This window comes from Diceros bicornis, chromosome 32, assembly GCF_020826845.1.
Source record: "Diceros bicornis minor isolate mBicDic1 chromosome 32, mDicBic1.mat.cur, whole genome shotgun sequence".
Classification (NCBI taxonomy): Eukaryota; Metazoa; Chordata; class Mammalia; order Perissodactyla; family Rhinocerotidae; genus Diceros; species Diceros bicornis.
The window spans coordinates 33793051-33813095 of record NC_080771.1 but is presented as its reverse complement, the minus strand read 5'-3'; the positions used below and the strand labels follow the sequence as shown (position 1 = coordinate 33813095).

Below are 20045 nucleotides of genomic sequence, written 5' to 3'. Positions count from 1 at the left end.
CCAGCCTGGAGCTTCTCCCTGGAGGTCCTTCTGGACCTAGGTTTTCACTGGGGGAGGGGTCTTTCCTGTTGACGTGCTCCTCATGGGGCACGGAGACCCAACCCTCTGTGCTCAATGCTCCTGGACCCCACCTAACCTCGCCACCAGCACTTTCTGCTGCCTTCTCCACTCCCACGAGCCACATCACTGAACCAGCTCAACTCCTTTCTCGGCACTGAAGTTTGCTGCCCAATAACGTCGGGTCCATCAGGGAGCAGCAAAGACCCAACTCCTGGTTTAAAAAAAGTTAGTTCATCGGGTCCCAATCTTTTCCCCACTCAAATGTTATTGTTTCTCCATCCGTGACCAGGACCCCCAAGTTTGAAAATATTTTAATTAACCAAGCAAATTGCATTTATTCAGTTGATTTATCTTCCAGTTTTCATCATGAAAGACAACTATTAACTGCCCACCAGAATCTGTAATCAGGCCCCCCCCCCCGCCAGGATACCAACTGTAAATTCCAGCCAAAACAAAGAAACTATTGCTATTTTCATTTGCTTGAGTGGCCTTATCAAACACGAACTGATGTGCGTCTCCGCTGGGGCCCCTTTGCATCTTCACAGCTTCCCCCGAAGATGTCTGCGGACCAGAGTTGGAAGCCCCAGCCTTCTGAGCTCCTCCAGTGAGAGAGACGGTAAGTGTGTATGGGTGAGAACAACGTCAAGGGGGAGGAAGGGAGCCCCCTCGCAGGCCTCTCTGTGTCACTGGATTCAAATTCAAATCCCATCAGGTGGTCGTCAACCCCCCAGCCTTATTCCCACATCCCCTTCAGAGCAGTGACCTTTCTTCTCTAGGGGCAGACCAGGTGTGTCGTGTCTACACTACATTAGCATCCAAACGAAGGGCAAATGAGTGGTTGTCGGATGCCTTTTGAGGCTGGGATACTCGGAAGCTGACTCTCTGGCAGATCCACTGCCCCACAACCACTCCTCAGGCTAACCCAGTCCCAGAGGAGCATGGATGGGATTGAGGTGGGGAGGTGAACAGCAACCCCGAGCCCCAACTCCACTCTCAGGAGGGCTCGCGGACGACTACGTTCTGCTCTCGGGCAGCACGCCCCGGTGACTTCACCACCACCTGCCTCTTCCAGCAGCTGCAAACTCCCCGAGGCCGGGAGCCAGCCCGCGTCACAGCTCCCGGGACACCCAGCTCTCAGCACACGGTAGTTGCTCAACAAAATTCACTGAAGGAAGGATAATCAAAACCCCCAAAGAATTCTGTCTTTAAATTCTTTTGGAAAAAAAAAAGTCCCAGCGAAGTTTAAAGACATTCAAGAAAGGAATTCTGAAAGCACCATTTGTAGCCAAATGCTATAGGTGAAATCTTTACGAAGACACTGGGTTTGCATGGCTGGTTGGCACCCGGCGGCGGTCTCTGGTCTGCTCTGCCCGTCAATGCGGCTATTCAGGTTCGCCCTTCACTGAAAGCCAGAGCTGTCTCTGGAATAAGCTGGGTTTTCTTCCACTGCCCTTTAGGCTTTTTATACCTCATAATCGAGGCTTTATTTAGCCGAATATAGTTCGGTGAAGCATTCTACAGCACTTGAGGGTTCGCTATTTGAGAAAACGGGCAGACAGTCCTCGCCCTCAGACGCACACGTGAAAACGGGGCTGCTCACCTGGAGGACGGGCATATTAGAGCACATCCTAATGGACAGCCCCCGTGCGGACCAGCGCAGGCCTGGGGAAATTTCGTGCCCGAGGTCACTGTGAGGTGACTATCCAGCTGTGCACCGGGGGTCCCGGGGCACACTGCATTGCTTACGCCGCTCTGCAGATTCCCAGCTGGTTCTCTAAGTGGTAACAAAGCTCAGAGCTGTTGACTGAACAGGGACCAAATGATCACCTGCTGGCTCGGCCCTTCCCTGGCATGCTCTCGTGTCATCCTCTCATTGCCCTAGGAGGCATGGTCAGCCCCATTTCACAGATGAGGAAACTGAGGCTCAGAGAGGCTAAGCGACCTGCCCAAGCTCACATAGCTGAGAGTGAAACTGCCTTTCCCCGAAGCCACGCCCTTCACCGCCACACAGTGAAAGGCTGGATGGACGGTGACGGCTCTTACGGTCTGTCCTTAGCCCTGCTCCATCTCTGTTATAGGTCAAGGCCTTGCCAAGCACCCTCAATAGCACTTAAGGAGCTTATGCGGATAAGTTGCTTCACAGGAGACCTTCTGCATGGTTAGCTAAGAAAATCGGGATGCCGGCCAAGTGAAGTTGGGCATTTTCCACGAAAAATAAAGAAACAAGTACAGAGGCTTCATTGGGTGCGTAAACCAGCATCTAAGGTATCTTTGAGGGTATTTGTTCTTTTAAAATAACCCTCTGTGGGTATTGGGGGTCTATGTATTCAGACGACATGCAGAACACACCTGCGACGTGCCCCTGGAGGCCCCACAGGGAACCGGCAGTTGTAACAACAGGTGATCAGGGTTCGAGGAGAGTCTAGGTGCAGTAAGAGCATGGAGGCGGGTGCGCTGCCTGTCTGTGTAGTCAGGGAAGGCTCCCTGGAGGAGGTGTGATGCCAGAGCTGTGTTTCCAAGGAGGAGAAGGAGTCTGCCGGGTTCCTGAGATGGATGAGGGCCCCAGGCTGGGCGAAGGCCAACGGCCCCCACTAGGCGATAAAGGATCCCGGGCAAGGTGGTAAGTGCAGTCCTACCTCTCCGCCCCCACTTCTCCAAGGAGCTAATGAGCTGTGTTGATAAAGCACTGATTATGTGCAGGTTGCTGTGCTAGCAACTCACATCCTTCTCCTTGCGTCCTCCCAGCAAACGTTCTGTGGGAGGACCATTGTTGTCTCTGTTACAGATGGGGAAACTGAGGCTGAAGAAAGCAAGCAGTATGCCCGAGCACACACAGCAGGAAGGGTAGAGACGACCCTGCTCTGCCTGCCCTCCACCTGGACAGCTCTAGCTGTGCTCACAGAGCCCCACCTCCTGGAGGGGCCGATGTGCTTTGAAAGCAGCACTGCGACGTGTTAGGTTTGAGCAAAGAACAATGGGAGACCCAAGGAGAAGCCCGACAGTATCCCTCCCTCACGGTCCCCAAATCGCCACTCAGGACCTGACCCTTCTGACCCTTCTGGGCGACTGGACAGCAGCCACAGGACCTGCCTGAATAGGAACACGGGGAGGGGACCTGACGGGCCTGAGTGTCAACCTCAACCTGTGGTCTTCTCTTAGTCCTCCCAAGATCCTGGGGGTTGACACAATTACCCCCATTCTCAGATGGGAAGGCTGAGGCCAGGGGACGAAGTCACCCGCCCAGGGTCCCACCCCTGGAACGTGGCAAGTTGATATTCTTAAAGCAGGTGTGCCGAACTCAAAACCCATGCTTGTCTCAGGGATCCAGGCATCAGAGGGGGGAGAGCCAGGAAGATTTCACTAAAGACGGGCGTGGGGAGCCCCCTCTCGAAGACAAGGAAGAGGTGCTGCCTGAGAGGGTCTGGGACCCCTGCTCCAGCTCACCTTCGGCCCCACCCCGGAGCCTGCAGCACTGAGCCCACGACCCCACTGGCAGGGAAGGCCCGGTACCGGGGGCTGCTCTCTCCTGCCCGGCCGGCCCTCCTGAAAGGGGCCTCTCAGCCCTCACACGGCCTGTTGACAGAGCCCCGTGAGAAAACACACCTCAGCCACAAAAACATGGTCAGCCCCTCTGGCCCAGCTGCGCCCCTTCTGGGACGGCCCGAGGAAATGTTCCAAAAGGTGAGAAACGCTTCAGGCACGAAAAACGTGCATTATTTATAGCAGCGGGGAAAGTGGAAACGTCCTGAGTGGCCGACAGCAGATCAGCGGTGGAGCGGGTGGAAACCAGGCGCAAAGCCTGACCGCGCCAGGCCTGTCTGAGCCGTGGCAGGAAGGCATTGCCGACGTTTGCCACAAATCGGGCGAAGGAGGAGCAAGATGCAAAGGTGGGTGGTGGCGGCAGGGGGACAGGCCGGGCAGAAAGGCGCCTAACCACGAGGGACAGCCCTGCCCGGCCTGGAGCTCGCCTGGCCCAGTCACAGGCATGTCATTCATTTTTATTCCTTGCGCATCGTCTGTTTTCTACCAAACCACGAGCACCCACAAGGGCAGGGCCCTGTCTGAGTCCACGCCGCCCAGGGCAGATGCCCACCAGGGGGACATCCTAGGGGCAGTGCGGGTCCCCAGGGAGCCTGGGTCTGAGCCCCCCATCTGGAGATGCAGCCCCACTCATCAGGAGCACGAGGCCGAAGGCGGGGCCTGCAGGGCTGCCCAGGTGCTGCAGGGGTGGGGGGTAGGGGGCCGGACTCTCGGCCCATTCTCCCGTGTTCTGTGACTCACAGACCTGGGGGAGACCCGTCCCACACGGTTCTGAAGTCATCTCCTACCTCGGTAGCACAGGTTGTTCTTGCAGCCGCCGCCGTAGCTGGGCGGGCACTCGGAGCAGGGCCGGCCGTTTTTGTAGGGGGCTTCTCCAATCCAGTTCCCCCTGAAGACAGACCAGAGACACCATCAGAGGGGCCGCGACCCCGGGGCCCAGGGGCCGCTGCTCTCTCCATTCCGGGCCCTCTCCAACACTGTCGGAGAGGAAGGAAGGTGTGCGCGCTGTGTAAAGGCGGAAAGGCGGCTGCCCTGGGCCCCTCCTGTGCACAGTCTAGAGAATTCTAGAAGAATCCCAGTCAGGAGCTACGACACATCCTTGTCCCTGGCACCTTTGTCCTGTTGTGTTAGTGCGTGTGCCTACACCCCACTGGCCCCACATCTACCCATGCTGCCCCCCTCACACAACTCTGAACACTGTCAGGCACCCCCGACCCCAGCCCTAGAAAGCTGCTGGGACCCCATTTTAAGCCATTTCTCAAATGAGTAAAAGTCAGCGTGTTCCAGGGAGCACCTCGTGTTTCCTGAGCTCTAACCACATACCCGGCCTGGTCACTCCATTCTTCCAGCACCCCAGGAGGGACGTGCTGGAATTCAATCCTTGTGCAGAGGAAGAAACTGAGGCTCAGAGAGGTTAAGTGACTTGTCCAAGGTCACACAGAGAGTGAGTGGAGGGGGTGGGATTTGAACCCAGGCTCTGGGGCTCAGAGCCTTTGACCACACTCTGCTCTCAGGGCTGGGACCAAGGTCCCTGGGGGCACCCCGGGCACCATTCACCTCCCTCTGAAGTTCCGAGGCCAGGAAAACCGGAGGCCTTTGGGTGAGATTTCTCCAGGGGCCAGGCAGCAGGTGGTGAGCGGATTCCCAAGCCCTTCTCACAGTGCCTGGGCCTTTGGCAGCACAAGCTGGAACAGTGAGTGACTGGGACCAGTCTCCGTGATTTGTTCTAGAAGCTTCCTTTGTGGTCAGCCCAGTCATCCATTTGTTCACTCAGGAGAGAGATTTGGGGCCTCGCTGGTAGGCCAGGCTTGGCCCCAGCCTCCTCCAGCCAGGCAGTATGGAGCAGACTCCCTGGGTGGGACTCTGGCCCTGCCAGCTGTGTGACCCCCCGCCAACTCCCCTCAGCCCTGAGCTTCTGTCCCCTCGTCTGTGATGGGGTCATGCGGGAGCTGTTGTGAGCACAAAGGGAGTGACTGTGGATGCCCGCAGCCCGGAGCCCGGGCCTGGTGCAGGCCCCACGCTCTGAGCGTTTGCTAAATCAACAGGCCTGTCCCGGTGACTTTTCTGACGGCTCTCCAGGGAGGCCAGGGAGGGGTCCTGCTGGTGTTGGCCGGAAGACAAACGCAGAAAACATGCTCTCTGTTTGCCCTCCGACGACTCAAAATAGCAGAGTGGCATCACCGAGGGCCACGTGGGCCTCAGGCCCAGGGAGGGCAGGCGGGGGGCCCATCACATCACATCATGATGGTGCCACAGACCCTACTCAGCTGACCACCTCTGCTCGGACGTTCAGGCTGTGGGGACTCTCCCCACATAGACCATGGCCAGGGGTCCAAGAGTGCCTCACTGCCTATCCTGTGCCGGGCAAGCTTCAGTGGGTTTCTTCAGACTTGGGCCCCCAGATGGCTTGGACCCTCTCCCTCAGCATGTCTAGGGTTCCGTATTTCCTCAAAGACAAACCACACTCGGTCACGCCTGGGGCACTAACGCTCGGGTTAGCGTCTACTGAGTGCTGGCTGGTGCCGGGCCTGTGCCAACATCCTGCCCACGGACACTCTCCCTACTCTCCCAGCAGCCCCATGAAGTAAGAGACCCCTCACACACAAGGACGCCACAGTACGAGACCCCTCATCCCCCGAGGCTGCCCACAGGGATCTGAGCCCAGACACCGCCGCCGAGCCCTCCCTCTCAGCCACTGCCCACATGCCCGGTGCCTGCGACTGTGCACTGCACGGCCAGGGGCTTGGACCTTTGAAGAAGAGGCCGTGGACATGGTGGATACCACGGAGAAATCAAAAGGAAAGGCCCACCAAACGTGAGATACATGGACGAGACTTGCAGACACGGTGTTGAGAAGAAGACTGGGGCACAGGAGGGTATGTCTCTCCTGTCCATTCACAGGAGGGTACAAACCAGACGGACAGACAATGGGGAGAGATGTCAGAATGGTGGCCACTCGGGGGCTACCAGGGAGCCTCCTGGGGCACTGGAAATAGTCACGAACTTGACGTGGTGGGAGTTACACAGGTCTATATGTATTCTGTGGAATGAACTGCATCCCCCAAATGTTGCAGCCCTAACCTCCAGGCAGCTGTATTTGGGGATGGGGCCTCTAAGGAGGTAATTAAGGTTAAATGAGGTCAGAAGGGCGGGGCCCTGATGTGATGGGATTAATGTCCTAAGAAGAGACACCAGAGAGCTCTCCCTCCCTCCCTCTCTCTCTGTGCATGCCCCGAGGAAAGACCATGCAAGGACACAGGGAGAAGGCAAGCCAGGAAGAGAATCCTCACCAGGAACCGACGCTGCTGGACCTTCCCAGCCTCCAGAACCGTGAGAACATAAATGTCTGTTCTTGAAGCCCCCGGTCTGTGGTGTTTTGTTACGGCAGCCCAAGCAGACTAACACATGCACATGTGTGTGAAAATTTATCAAGCTGTGCACTTAAGATTAGTGATTTACTGTACATTGATTATCCTTTTGTCAAGAAAAGGGCCGGGGGCTAAAGAAAGGAAGAATTGCATTTCTGATAGGACTTCAAGTGCATTTTTTATATAAAGAGCAAATCGAATGACTCCTCACCCCCCACCTGCCACTCTGGCAGGAATCCCCAACCCTGGACCAGTTTATTGTTCCTCCACAGGGCCTGCGTCCCTCCCCAGCGATGACACAACCCCCTGCTCTTATCCCTGTGGGCCGCTGAGACACGGCCACCACGGGCACACACAGGGCTTATGGGCTCCTATTCCTCCCAACCTCAGCACCCCCCCCTTCATCCCACCTTCTCTCGGCCACTCCTGATCCAAGCCAAACAAACGAGCTCATTCCCGTTTCATTCAGTCACCGAGCAAATATGCCTCAAGGGCCCACCGTGTGCAGGGCACGGCGCGAGGACCGCAGCCAGGCCAGCAGCCAGCGTGCAAATCGCAGGCTGTAAACTGGGTGAGAGTTCTCCGAGAATCAGCACATACTTGTCTGGTGAGCAATGGAGGTGAACGAGTAAAGGAATAAATGACACACTGATGACATCAGGACGCTGTTAAGGAGGAAGTGCCATCTGCTGCATACTTTCAGAGAAAAAAAATTTCACTATGGCAGACCCTACTGGTTGCCCAGCCAACAGCTATTCCTGCTTCTGACTTGTTCAGGGAGTCCCAGAGGATGACTTGTGAAACCAACTGGGACAGTTTCATTGGTTGAAGCCAATTAAGGTAATGTCATTGGTCAAAGTTAATTGGGGCAATCTTGTTTCCTCTGGTCCATGAGTGTCTAGTCCTGGCCAATGACACAAAGAGAAAGTAAGCCAGGGGTGAGAAAGGCCTAAGAGAAAACCCTTTTCTACCATTCTCCTCTCTTCTGCTTGGGAAGATGTGATGGCTGGTGCTCTGCAGCCATCTTGGGACCATGAGGAGAGGATAGTACAGCAGGAAGACAGAAAGAGACTGAGTCTTTGTTGACACTGCTGAGCTATTAAGCTAACCTGGATGTACCAACCTCTAGACACCTTGTTACATGAAATAATGAAGAGACTCCATCATTTAAGCCACATTTAGTTGGGTTCTCCATGGCAGGCCAACCCATCCCCACCCATAAAACCATGTTAGTTGTTCTTACTTTGGAGAGTAATTGCAGACGAGGTAGATCGCATTCTCCCAAACTTCTCCCCAGACAGTTATCTTCTGGCAGGTGTTCACAGCACAGCCGACCTTGTTGGTGGTGGCCCAGACTATCTGAAAAGACAACATCCATGCGTCAGAGCTCAAGGGGTGGCACACAGAGCAACACAATGTGGTCTGGATCTACAGGGTGCCGGTGTGAAAGGCGTGAGTGGGGAAAGAGCAAAGGACAAGATTTCTTCCCTAACCCACCAAAGATCCATACATTTGTTTAAAAAACAAGACAAAATTAAAACCAAAACATGAACAAACAGAACCAAACCACACACCGGGAAAATGCCCCAGCAGTGTAAAATTGCCCTAGAAGTTTCTAGTGCTTATTCTCAGTTTCTACCCTTGTGAACGGACGAGTCACAAACAGCTCGGCCCACCAGCTATACTTTGAATAGCACCAAATTAAAGGAAAGAATTAAAGCAAAGACAGCACAGATTGGGTTTGTTTCCGATTGGGCAACGACCTGGCGGGGGCTCAGGCGCTGGGCTGAGGTCCCATGCGGCCGTTCCTCCAGTGTTACCTGAGTGTAGTGGGTGCACATGGGCCCCGAGCACCTCTCGGGGCACCAGGGCTTGCACTCGTGGGGGTAGGGGTAGGTGTAGTCCTTCACCTCGTCGTACCAGGACTGCACGTGGAAGCCAGGGGAGCGATACCTGCAGGGGCAGATCAGCCTGTTACGTCTGGGCCGCCACACACCCAACAAAAGAGACCACAGCCGGCAGCACTGCCACCCACGGGGCAGCCTGGAGGAGGGGCTCCTTCGGGGCTGAGAGCCCCGAATCCCACCCAGCACCTGTTAAAAGTGCTTAAAACACGAGGAATTGGTGAGGAGCTCACCTGGGCATCCCTGGAGACCCTCTGGGTTCCAGGAGTGTCCCTGGGTGGCCCACACGCCGCCCATGAACCCTGTATTTCACAGGTATTATTGCTTGAGACAAAACCTGATTTAAGATGTGAGTCCACTTAAAGTCAACGTAGAGAAAAACAGTCAGGAAACAATGGAACGGGCAGTGCACAGACGGGACACCCACGAGGGTGGGGAGGGTCTGAGAGCTGGGAAATAGCTGGCTATGGGGGACAGGGAGACAGGTCCCTTTCACTCCCCAAAGAGGGACCTAGAGGCTCACGTCTCTGTGTCGTCATGACCGGCTCCATTCCTCGGCCGGGGGACCCAAGGAGTCAGACACAAGGCAGAAAACTCACCGAGGGCGCGGAAACCTGGAGGGACGTGGAGCTCCACAGTCCAGGGAGCAGAACCTTTAGAAAACTTCCGATCTGCGATTTGTGTGTGTGTGTGTGTGTGTGTGAGGAAGGTCGGCCCTGAGCTACCATCCGTGCCCGTCTTCCTCTACTGTATATGGGACGCCGCCACAGCATGGCCTGACAAGCAGTACGTCGTCCGCGCCCGGGATGCGAACCTGCGAACCCTGGGCCGCCGCAGCGGGGCGCACGCACTTAACCACTACGCCACCGGGCCGGCCCCCCATTCAGGATTTTATCAGCTGAGCCCCCTCTCGCCCCCAGCAATGAGGAGACTCCCGGTCATCATGGGTGGCCACTGCCCCCTCCCTTCGGCCCGGTCCGCCAGGTTGCCTCCAGTTATTTTCTTACCAGGAAAGAAAATAAACTGGATTCAAGTCCCCGGTGGCCGTCACCAGCAAGTGTAAACAAAGCGGTTTCAGTAAAGAGAAAAGACACAGGGGGACCGGCGGTTTCTAAGAGCGCTGTAGGGGCGAGGCAGTTAGAGGTCCTGTAACAATCACCGCCAGACCCGGAGCGAACGGTGGCGGTCAGTGACATGGCCCGGACATGGCCTCGCTTCCTGGGCCAGCTTGGGGAAAGACACGCACACAGCAAGGGAGCCACGGGCGAAAGGACACCCACGGCCCTGACCCGTCCGCGTCCCTGAAGACCCAGTGGGCGGTCGTGGGCGGAGAGCACTTGGCTGGCAAGGGGCCTTTGAATGAGGGGCTCTCTTGGAAGGTGAGTTAACAGGATTCATCCAGACAGGGGAGATCTTCGTGCCCTTTGACCCAATAATCCTAGTCCTCAGAGTTATTCTAATGAAAGAATTCAAATGAGCCAACGAAAAAAAACAAGCTACAGGAATGGAATGGCTCAATGTCGGTCTGTCAACTTGATGGTACACAGGCAGCCTTTACGAGACGATAACCATGACAACTATGTAAGAGAAACCTTGTTTGATCTCGTATGAGAAGGGAAGAAAAAGAAAAGAATTAAAAGCTGTTCTGGCCACAGTTACAACTACGTAAAAATATGCCGGCCCATGGCCAGACGCTACACAGGAGCCAGAAAAAGGAAAGGAGCTAACCAGGGCGGTGGAACGGTGGATTTTTTCCCCTTTAGACATTTTCTTTTAATGCTATCGTTAAGACTGATTTTGCAAAAAGCAGAATTCACCAGAGGAAGAATATGTGTTGACTCGCTTCCGTGAAGCCACGTCTCTAGACCCCTGGTGACGCCTGCCCGGGGTGCTGGAGAGGCACTGACCTGGGGGAAAGGGTAGCTGTTTGTGGTCAGATTCCAGTCCGGAGCTGAGAGAGCTGGGAAATGCTGGGTTTGAAGTCAAGCAAACCCCGACCTGTATTGTGAGGGGATGTTTCCTATACCAGCAGCGTCACCCATGGTGGACAGGTGTCAGCGGAGCCTCCAGACCAGACAGACTAGGAAGAAGGACCTGGCTGCCCACTTCCGAAAAAGTTGGCCACGGAAACCCTATGAATACAGCAGAGCACTGTCTGATACAGCACTGGCAGGTGAGAGGATGGTGCAAAAACACCGGGCAGGGCTCCGCTCCGCTGTGCACAGGGTCACTAGGAGTCAGAATCGACTCCATGGCACTAAGAAGAAATTGGTCAGTAAGTCTTAATTGGTCAAAAGACCTTTTCTCCACTTCCTCTGATGAAACCAGCCCTCGGCCCGGAGGGGACTCTCAGCCGGCTTGGGTGCTTGGGTATAGGGCCCAGAGGACTTTGGGGAAGGGCAGTGGGCGACATTTAACAGACCACTGGTGAGCGCTGCCTACGAGCAGGAGGGCAAAGGTGCTGCCAGGCCAGGAGGCCTCGAGGTTCAGCGCTGTGAGCGAGGAGTGGGCCCCAACCCCAGGGCCGGATGAGGAGGGGAAGGTGAGGGACACCCGCCCACAAGGGGAAGGACCCTGGCTGGGCCTTACAGAGCGAGCAGAACCCAGACGCGCCGGGGCGGAGACGGAGCACCGACCGCCCCTGCGAGGGCAACATTCCCACTCTCCAGCTCACCCAGCCAGCTCCCTGCCAGCCAGACGCAGCTGGCTCAAGAGCCCTTTCCAGGAGACGGAGTGGAAAAGCCAAGCTACCGACACCCAAGTCCAGTGCCCGGGGTCAGCGACTCGAGTCAGCAGCCAGGCTCGCATCTGTTCTGCCAGGCACTCGGAAGTGCCCCTGGGTGCTGAGCCTCAGTTTCCCCACACATATACGGCAGGGGTGGTCTCTCTCTCGGTGGGTGATCGTGAGGGCTAAATGCGACCATGGATAGCGAGCACGGAGCCCAAAGGCAGCAGGTGCTCAGCAGCGGTGCTCAGTTCACAAGTGAGGGGCCACGGCGGCTCTTACCTGCCCCAGTGTACGCCCAGGTTCTGCCCGATGGACACCAGCAGACCGGTAGGCCCGTGCTCCCAGATGCACTCCTGGGCCCACGCCGCCGCCGACCTCTCCAGCTCTTCATCCCAGGTCTGCAGCGGGAGGAGAAACGGGCAGTAGGAGGTCAGAGTCAGGGATGGGTGTGGGAACCCAAAACGCAGTGATGCACCAGCTTGGGCCCCGGGGGGTCCCGTGGGCGGGGTATTGGCTTCTGCAGCACTGGGTTCCATGCGCGTCTCAGTTGGGTCCTAACTCAGCAAGTGGGAGGTGGCAGGTGAGCAGAGAACTCAGAGGAGCCAGATCCAAGGCTGTCCTTGGAGCTCCTGCCCTGCCTCTGACTTGCCAGGGATGCTGGGTAAGTCCCTTCTCCTCTCTGCCTCAGTCTCCCCATCTGAGAAATGGGAAGATGAATAAGTCCTGGAGATGGATGGTGGGGATGGTCAGACAACAATGTGAATGTGCTTAATGCCACTGAACTATACACTTAAAAATGGATGAAACAGTAAATTTTATGTTACGTATATTTTACCATTATAAAAAAGAAGTAGCAAGAAATGCCTTCAACCCACCCAGCCCCGCTTCCCACCGGCACAGCCCACCCCGAATCAGGGGCGTGGGCAGCGGTCTGGGCCAGAGAATCTGAAGTCAGGCCCTGCAGCCTGTCCTGCCTCCCAGCTGGCCCAGGAACACACAGAACTCAGGAAAGAACACCGTGCACAAAGCAGGAAGGGCCATTTCTCTTCTGCGAAGGAACAGACACCGAGCGGCCCTCTCAGCGGCCATGAGCCAACTGCTGCGCCTGCCCCCAGAGTCACAGGGCAGACGCTGCAGCCCGCGGTAGGTAGGGGCGGGCCCTTGCTCTGGGCAGCCCCAGCCCCTGGCACCAGAGGGAACTCCCTGAGACACCGTCCGGGCAGAGCCCTGAACCTGCCCAAGATCAGGAGACCGGTTAAACCAACTGCGGGACCCCAGTCTGGAACGTCACGCAGCCGCCGGCTCCCTCTCCTCCTCCCGTCCTGCCGTCTCTTTCCAGCCAAGACAAGGGACACGCCTCAACATTCGGGGGCAAGTCTTGCCCTAGGGCAGATGCCTCAGGGGACCTGGGTCACACCCCTTGACCCACCTCCCATTTCAGCTGCAGTGGACATTCTGGGTACGCTCGGACTCATCTCTCACCGACAGTGCCCCACCTTTAGTGTCCACCACGCACTATGCCACTTCTGCCTCGGATCTTCTCCAGTGCCCAGGCACAGCCTAAAATGGGGGGTTAACAGGCCAGGGGCCACACCCAGACAATGGGGGACAGACCTGTGGATAGACACACCCCCTCCTGCCTTCGGGTGGGTGATCCGCCTGCCACTCCCTTTACTCAGCAGATCCCGGCAGACCCAAGCCCCGGCTCCCACCAGGAGATCCCCGTAGTGCACCCTGATGTTGGACCTCCTCCTTGCTGTCTTTTGGACTCATGGATCACCCCCCAAAAAACCACCTGCACCAAGTCGGGGAGCCCATCCTCAAACAGGGGATCTCCAGATGCTCCATGAAGGGACAGACACTGTCCGCCAGACGTGGGCGGTGGGGACGGGGGCAGCTGGCACACGCACCAAGATCCCTCTGGAAGTGGCCAGCTAAGGCCCTTCCTCGCGTCGCCAACCCCAGCCTGAGGTCACTGGCTTCTCAGCAGCTCACTCTTTATTCTGTGCCGTGGCTCACAATCACCGTGAACCGTGCTTGCCATTGGTCTGAGTCCATGACGTTTCTACAGCTCGGTGGGGAGGGGAGCAGGAGGGCAAAGGTCGAGTCAGGGAAGAAAGACAGGCCTGGCGGGATCTCTAGGGGTCAAAGGCTTTTGAAATTCTGGTGAGAGACGTGCAGACTTGGCATCTGGGCTGCAACAGGACACAGCCCCATGAGAACCCAGCTCTCCCTCCCTCCACGGGAGGCTGAGCATCCCCATCCTGGCCCGCCCCTCACCTCCCACCCTCCTCTTGGCTCCAGCCATGCCCGGCACATAGTAGGACCTCAAAACAATGTTTCCCAAACAAAGGGGTGCAGGGCTGGCAGTCATGGGTGTGGCTGTGGGGTGAGTTGTTTACAGCCTACACACACCCTGTGGATCGTGCCCTTTCCACGCAGTGGTAAATGTCTTCACTGTCACCCCTGAATCACGCATGCACGAATGAATGAATGCATGAATGCATGAATGAATGAATGCATGAATGCATGATGAGGCCTGGTTCCCCCAGCTCACTCCAGCCCTCACTGACCTCCTGCAGTCCCCACCCGCCCCCACCTCCCACTCAGCCTGTGCTTTCCCAGAGGAAGACTTGCCCCCACAACTAGCCCACGTCCCTCTGAAGGGAAGGCACAGGTGGACACTCTTTACCCCTCGAAGGTACAACTCAAGGAAGGAGAAGGGAAGGAACAGGGCACTGAGGTGCATTGGCGAGAGTGTTTGTGTTAGGCCAGGCTCTGCCCTTGCTGGCTGTGTGCCTTTGAGCAAGTGGCTTCACCTCTCTGTGCCTCCGTTTCCCTATCTCTAAATGGGTTAATGGTACATGCTGGATTTTGGGGAAGGCTGACTGAGGGCAGGAATCGAGCCCCCAGGGGAGAGCAAAGTAGCTCTCAGTACTCAGATATTAAGTGCCAGGGGCAGTGCCGGGCCGGCACCTCTTGAGCTACCATCTTCTGAGCACCTGCCACTTGCCAGGGAACACTAGCACATGTTCTTATTTAATTCCCACAACAAGCCCTTGAGGTGCTTTATCTTTCCATTGTTGCAGACAAAAAACCTTGAGGCTAAGAGAGGTTAAGTTACTTGCCTAAGGTCACACAGCCAGGAAGTTAGAACTTGAACAACCCAGCCTTGTCTGGCTTCCAAGGGGGCGCCTCCCGACTCACTGCATGCTGTCACCAAGTGCTGGCCCCACCCCACTAAAACAATAATAATTACTAAAATAATAATAGCAACAGTGTAGTTAACATTTATTGAGTGCTTATCGTGCATTATCTACTGACTCCTCCAAACAACCCTATGAGAAAGGTGCTTTTATTGTCTCCATTGTGCTGGTGAGGAAACACAAGCACAGAGAGGCTAAGTAACCTGCCCGAAGTCACACAGCCAGCAAGCAGGCACTACCTATACCCAGGCAGGCTGGCTCCATAGCCTGTCCACTTATAAAACCTCAAATGGGGTGTCTTAACTCCTTGGAGTTTTAAAATCCACCTTTGGGTGCTGAGGCGATTTCAGGGACTGTGGCGTGGAGCCCAGCAGGCAGGGCTGAGCAGGAAGCCACGTTTCCAAGACACTTTCTCAAATCGGTGCCGCCCGTTTGGGTGGGAACAGGAGCAGCGGGGCAGCGCTGGGCTGAGGATGCTGGGGTGGAGGGGCTGCGCCTCAGAGGCCTTCCCTGCCTCACGGCCCCCTGCCTGGAGGCGCCCCGGGAACACCCCTGACGCGCAGCTCCCCCGACGGGCGGGCCGTTTAGACCCGAGGACCCAGAGCCAACTCCAACTCTGAAATAGCACAAAGCAAGTAAATAGGAAGACACGACAGGCTCCTTCCAGGCTGTCCGGCGCTGGGCCCCCTGCGGCATACCTGACCCTTCTCACTGGCACCGAGTCCTCCCTACACCCGCCAGCCCAGCGCGGGGCTGTGAGGAGAAGACAGCATACACCCAGCCACTCCCCCCGAGGAGGCAGGGAACAGCCGGGATCCCCGGGGCTGGGGCTCCATCAAGCTCCAGGCTGAGAAAAATGCCTGCTCCCTGGTGGCACCACGCAGGGCCTGGGTGGGAAGGGGCACAGGATGTAGGGTGACCTGGCCAGAGAGACATGGAGACGGTCCTTTTCCCTCGGGGACTGAGGCCAAACCACCAGGTCCCAGGAGGTGTGGGCGAGGAGCCTGCACCCCAAGCTCCAAAGAAATCTACCCTCATTTCCTGCATCCTTAACTCTGAAAAGTCCATACAAGCTGCCCCACACACGAGTATTTTGAAAGGGTGCCCGCTCTCCTTCCTAAAATTAGCACAGTCCCTTTGGGATAAACGCCTGGGACATTTTCTGGAGGGAAAAAAGAAATGGTTTCGTAACGAGTTCCCAAAGGACAGCCTCGCTCGGGGGGCTCTGCCCAGACGGGCAACCCACCCACCGCCAGAGATGGTGATGGGCCACCTCTCGTGGGCAGACTGCGGCAGGGAGGGGCTCGCAGGCACATCGGACAGTCCCCGACCACGAGCACTGCTGATGTCAAAGGGACAGCTGAGTCCAGAGGGAGGAGGGGAGCAGAGGCCCGGGATGAGGGTTGCCAGGAGCGGGACAAGGCAGTGATGGGGGAAAGGACTCCTGGGGAGGGACAGCATAAGCCCGGCTGCGGTGGCTATGCCACACACAGCATCAGGCAGACTTCTCTGATGGGAAGGAAGGAAATAAGGTATCGAGACAGACAAGAGCTCCTGAGAGAAGGTCTCGAATGCCAGGCAAGAAGCATCTGGGCTCCACCCTGGGCACAGAGGGCCCTGGAGTTTCCTGAGGAGGAGACAGGCTGGAAGAAAGTGAAGATTTAGGAAGTATGATATGATGGCAGGATTCAGATTGGGCTGGGGGAGGGCAAGAGGGGAGGTGATAACCCCCAGGCTGAGGCTGCCCCGATAATCAAGGTGACGGGAACGGGATGGGAAGAGAGGCTGGAAAATGCTGGAGAAAGAGTCCGTGGTACCCGGCAGGGGGCGTGGTAGGTGTGGGGTTTAAATTGAGTCTAGAAGGTGGCTGAGGGCGTGGGTCCTGGAGTCAGCTGGACTCAGGTTGGAATCTGGCTCTGTCACTGCCAGCTGTGTGACCTTGGGCCTCGGTTTCTCAATCTATAAAATGGGAGAATGACAGCACCTCTTCCATGGGGTGGGAGAACGGGCAATGGTGTTGACAGAAATGGAGACATGAGGGTGAAGCGGGGCTGGGGAGCTGGGGCCCCTCCTGCTCCTAACTGCAGGATTTCTCCAGATTCCCAGGGACCTCCACTGTCCCCTGTCCCCCCCTCCTCCCACAGGCTCCCCGTCGCTGGCGGACTCAGCCGGCGCTCGGCACTCAGAGAAGACGCAGTTAAAGGGCGGGATGACCACCCAGTTGGCATCACAACTGCGGTAACCCCACAGCCCCAGGCGCGGGCGCCTGTGCCGGGCATTTTACCACATTCTCTCGTCGAACTGTCACGGGAAGCCCGTGAGGTGGGATCCTCAGAGTGGAAACCAAGGCTCAGACTGGCTCAGGAGGCATCCGGGCACACGGCCAGGGCTGGCAGAGCTGGCACTGGGCTCGCCGAGGCCCAGCCCCCAGCCCGTGCTCCACCCTCAGGCGGCCTGGCGGAAGGAGTCGAGGGCGGTGCTGGCGCTGAGCGACAGGGAGCCGACACGGAGGGGCTGGCCAGGAGGCGGCCTCTGCACGGGGAACGCACGGGTCTGTCTGGGGGCTGTCCAGGCCAGAGGCAGGGGACCCTCTCTGCCAGGAGCCCCCGCGCCTGCCACACACCCAGTGCCTGGGGACGACGAAACAAGAGGGCGGCCCCGGCCCTCGGGGGCGTGCGCGCGCTCACCATGTACTCCATGTTGGAGGCCGGGGGGTACACCTGGCCCCGCAGCTTGTTGTGCAGCGAGAGGATCTCCTCCTTGTCCGACCTGGGGATGGCCCTCCGGCCCCGGGAGTGCGGCCCGTCCTGCTGGTACTTGCCGAGCAGCTTCTCTAGGTGTGTGACGTTGGGCAGGAAGAAGCCCTGGGCTCCGCAGACCAGCAACACCAGCCCCAGGGGGACGACGCTGTTCAGGACGCAGCTCATGGCTCCACGCGGGCAGCGAGAACGGGGGGACAGGGCAGCCTGGGCTCCTGAGGCAGAGCTGGCCGCTCGAGGGCTCTGAAAGGAAGCAGAGGGTGGCATTAACCCAGCGACAGCACTGGCCTGAGCAGCCAGTGCAACAGGAGCTTCTCTCCCCACTTTGCAGACGTGGACACTGAGGATCCCAGAAGCGGAGGCAGCGAGGCCCCGCAGACGGCAGTGGTGGAGCTGGGGTTCCAGCCGGGCAAGCCACCCGGGCTCCACAGAGGAGGTCCTGGCACAGTCTCTCCTGGACGCCACTTCTCCCGTCACCATCCTTTCTCATTTTGAGTCAGCATTTCTACTCATTCAGGACTCCGGTGGTTCTACAGCCTGAATTAAATTCCCTCTCCTGCCCCAAAAGAGATGGATAAAGTCATTTCACGTCACCGAAGGATTCGCCATGCACCAACATTATCAGCAACCTTTCCAGTCCCTGTGAAGTAAGACTCAGTTTACCAAAAGTGGTTGACAGGCAAACTCAGAGCCATCGCTGCAGAAGGCTCCTTGTATCACAGCCCTCCCCCCGGGCACCACCACATACTCATCACACCCCCTGTGACACAGTCACCCAGAACCCAGCCAGGGACCCAGCCACATGCTCTGCCGAGCAACAGTCACCTGCTGATCTGATCCTCGGAGAAAGTGCCAGAGGAAGGAGGGGCCCTCCGGGGGGAGCCTGTGCCCCACGCTCACCCCAGAACCTGCCCTGCAAACCCGCCCAACAGCCAAGCAGGTGGCCTCTCTCTGGCAGCTCCTGACTGCGCACCTGGTACAGACACTGCCAGGTGTTACCCTTCTGGCTGCTAAGTTAGTGGTTCACACAGGTAGTTAGCACCCGACGACCGCACCGGGATGGTTATCCATTGTTGGTTGACAAAACCAAGAGCAGCGCCCGGGGGACAGAAGATGGTGGCCGGGACTCCCGGGCCTTCGTGGCCCCGTCTTGGAGCCACACTTCCCAGAGAGCATTCCTGGAACCCTCACCTGACCGGTGCCGGGGCTGGCGGCCGTGGGGCAGGGTCTCGCGGCCACATCAGTTGGGACTCACCCTCTGGGGACGCACGGGGCCGACTGCAGTAAACTCTCTCACTTTTATTACCTACCTATCAAGGATCTCGATGGTCCTTCCTTGCCTTTTGGGTTACAGGCCCTGTTCCCAATTAACACCTCTTACTGACCTTTCTTCCCTGGCATGCATCTTAGGAAGAGTGGTCCTAGTCTTAGAACACACTTACTAACTTAAAAACTCCAAGGTCCGAATTTTATTAGGTGCACTTTTGCTGTGCCTTTTGTCCTTCCGAGAACCCTTCTGAGCATCCACGTGGGCCGGTCACTTCACCACGTCGTTTCCAGTCCTCACAACCCAGGAGGTGGGTCTGTTATCGCTCCCACTTTACAGATGAGCAAGCTGAGGCTTAGAGTGGAGACACGACGCACCCAAGGCCATGCTGCTGGCAAGTGGAGATGCCGAGACTCGAGCCAGGTGAGACGCCTATAAGGCTCGGATTTCCCGTCACGCTACCACGGCTCCTCTCTCCCAGGGGGCCGGGGTCTCACCCCCACTGAAGGGTCGCAACTGTGGTCCTCCTCTTGGCTCCTGGTCCGGTCCAAGAACAAGGCAGGGCTCGAGTAAGTGTGTTCATTTACACCTCTCACCTCTGCTTGACTCCCAAGGGAGAGTCAGTCAGTCACCCCATGACCTTTATTGGGCACCTATTTTGTGCTGGACCATGGGTCATGAAGATGAAGAGGACACTGTCCCTGGCTTCAAGGAGCTCCCAGTTGGGCTGGGGACACAGGTGAGGAAACCCACCACCCCCACCCAGAGAGACAGGGCTGACTAAAGACAGCGCAGGGAGCTGGAGGCAGGGGCTCCAGGATCCCGCCTGGGTGGGGAGGGCGGCAGCCGTGCCTCAGTGCTGACCCATCCAGAACCCCAGAGGCCCAGCCCTTTGAACAGGTCTCCTCATTAGCAATAACCAGGTTTCGCTGGTCGAGTGGGCTGGGACTGCAAGATGGCAGCCAGAGGAGGACATCCTCAGGGGCAAGACGCGGAGCGGGGCAGGGAGGGGACGGCCGGGCATCCCAGGAGGCGGAGCGCAGAGCCAGGAGCCATGGGAACGCCGCAGTTCCCATCTCCGACCTTGGAAACTCTCCAGGGTCCTGACCGAGCCCGCGCTTCAGATAAAAATACCCGCCGTCCAGAGGGGAGGCCTGGCTCCCTTGCAGTGGGCGACATGTGGCCTCCCTCCTGAGGCATTCCCTTCGGGGCA

The 20045-nt window shown here is 57.5% G+C and overlaps 1 protein-coding gene across 1 annotated transcript in view; it reads right to left on the bottom strand.

The window, feature by feature from the left end:
• Positions 1-17799, bottom strand: part of CRISPLD2 (cysteine rich secretory protein LCCL domain containing 2) — a 50772-nt gene extending 32973 nt beyond the window's left edge. The window contains exons 1-5 of the mRNA XM_058528400.1: positions 17494-17799; positions 11880-11998; positions 8789-8921; positions 8212-8327; positions 4389-4489 (exon numbers count right to left, since the gene is read on the bottom strand). Coding sequence (XP_058384383.1) covers positions 4389-4489; positions 8212-8327; positions 8789-8921; positions 11880-11998; positions 17494-17733 — 709 coding nt within the window. The 5' untranslated portion in view covers positions 17734-17799. The remainder of the gene's footprint in view (positions 1-4388; positions 4490-8211; positions 8328-8788; positions 8922-11879; positions 11999-17493) is intronic.
• Between the last annotated feature and the right edge of the window lie 2246 nt (positions 17800-20045).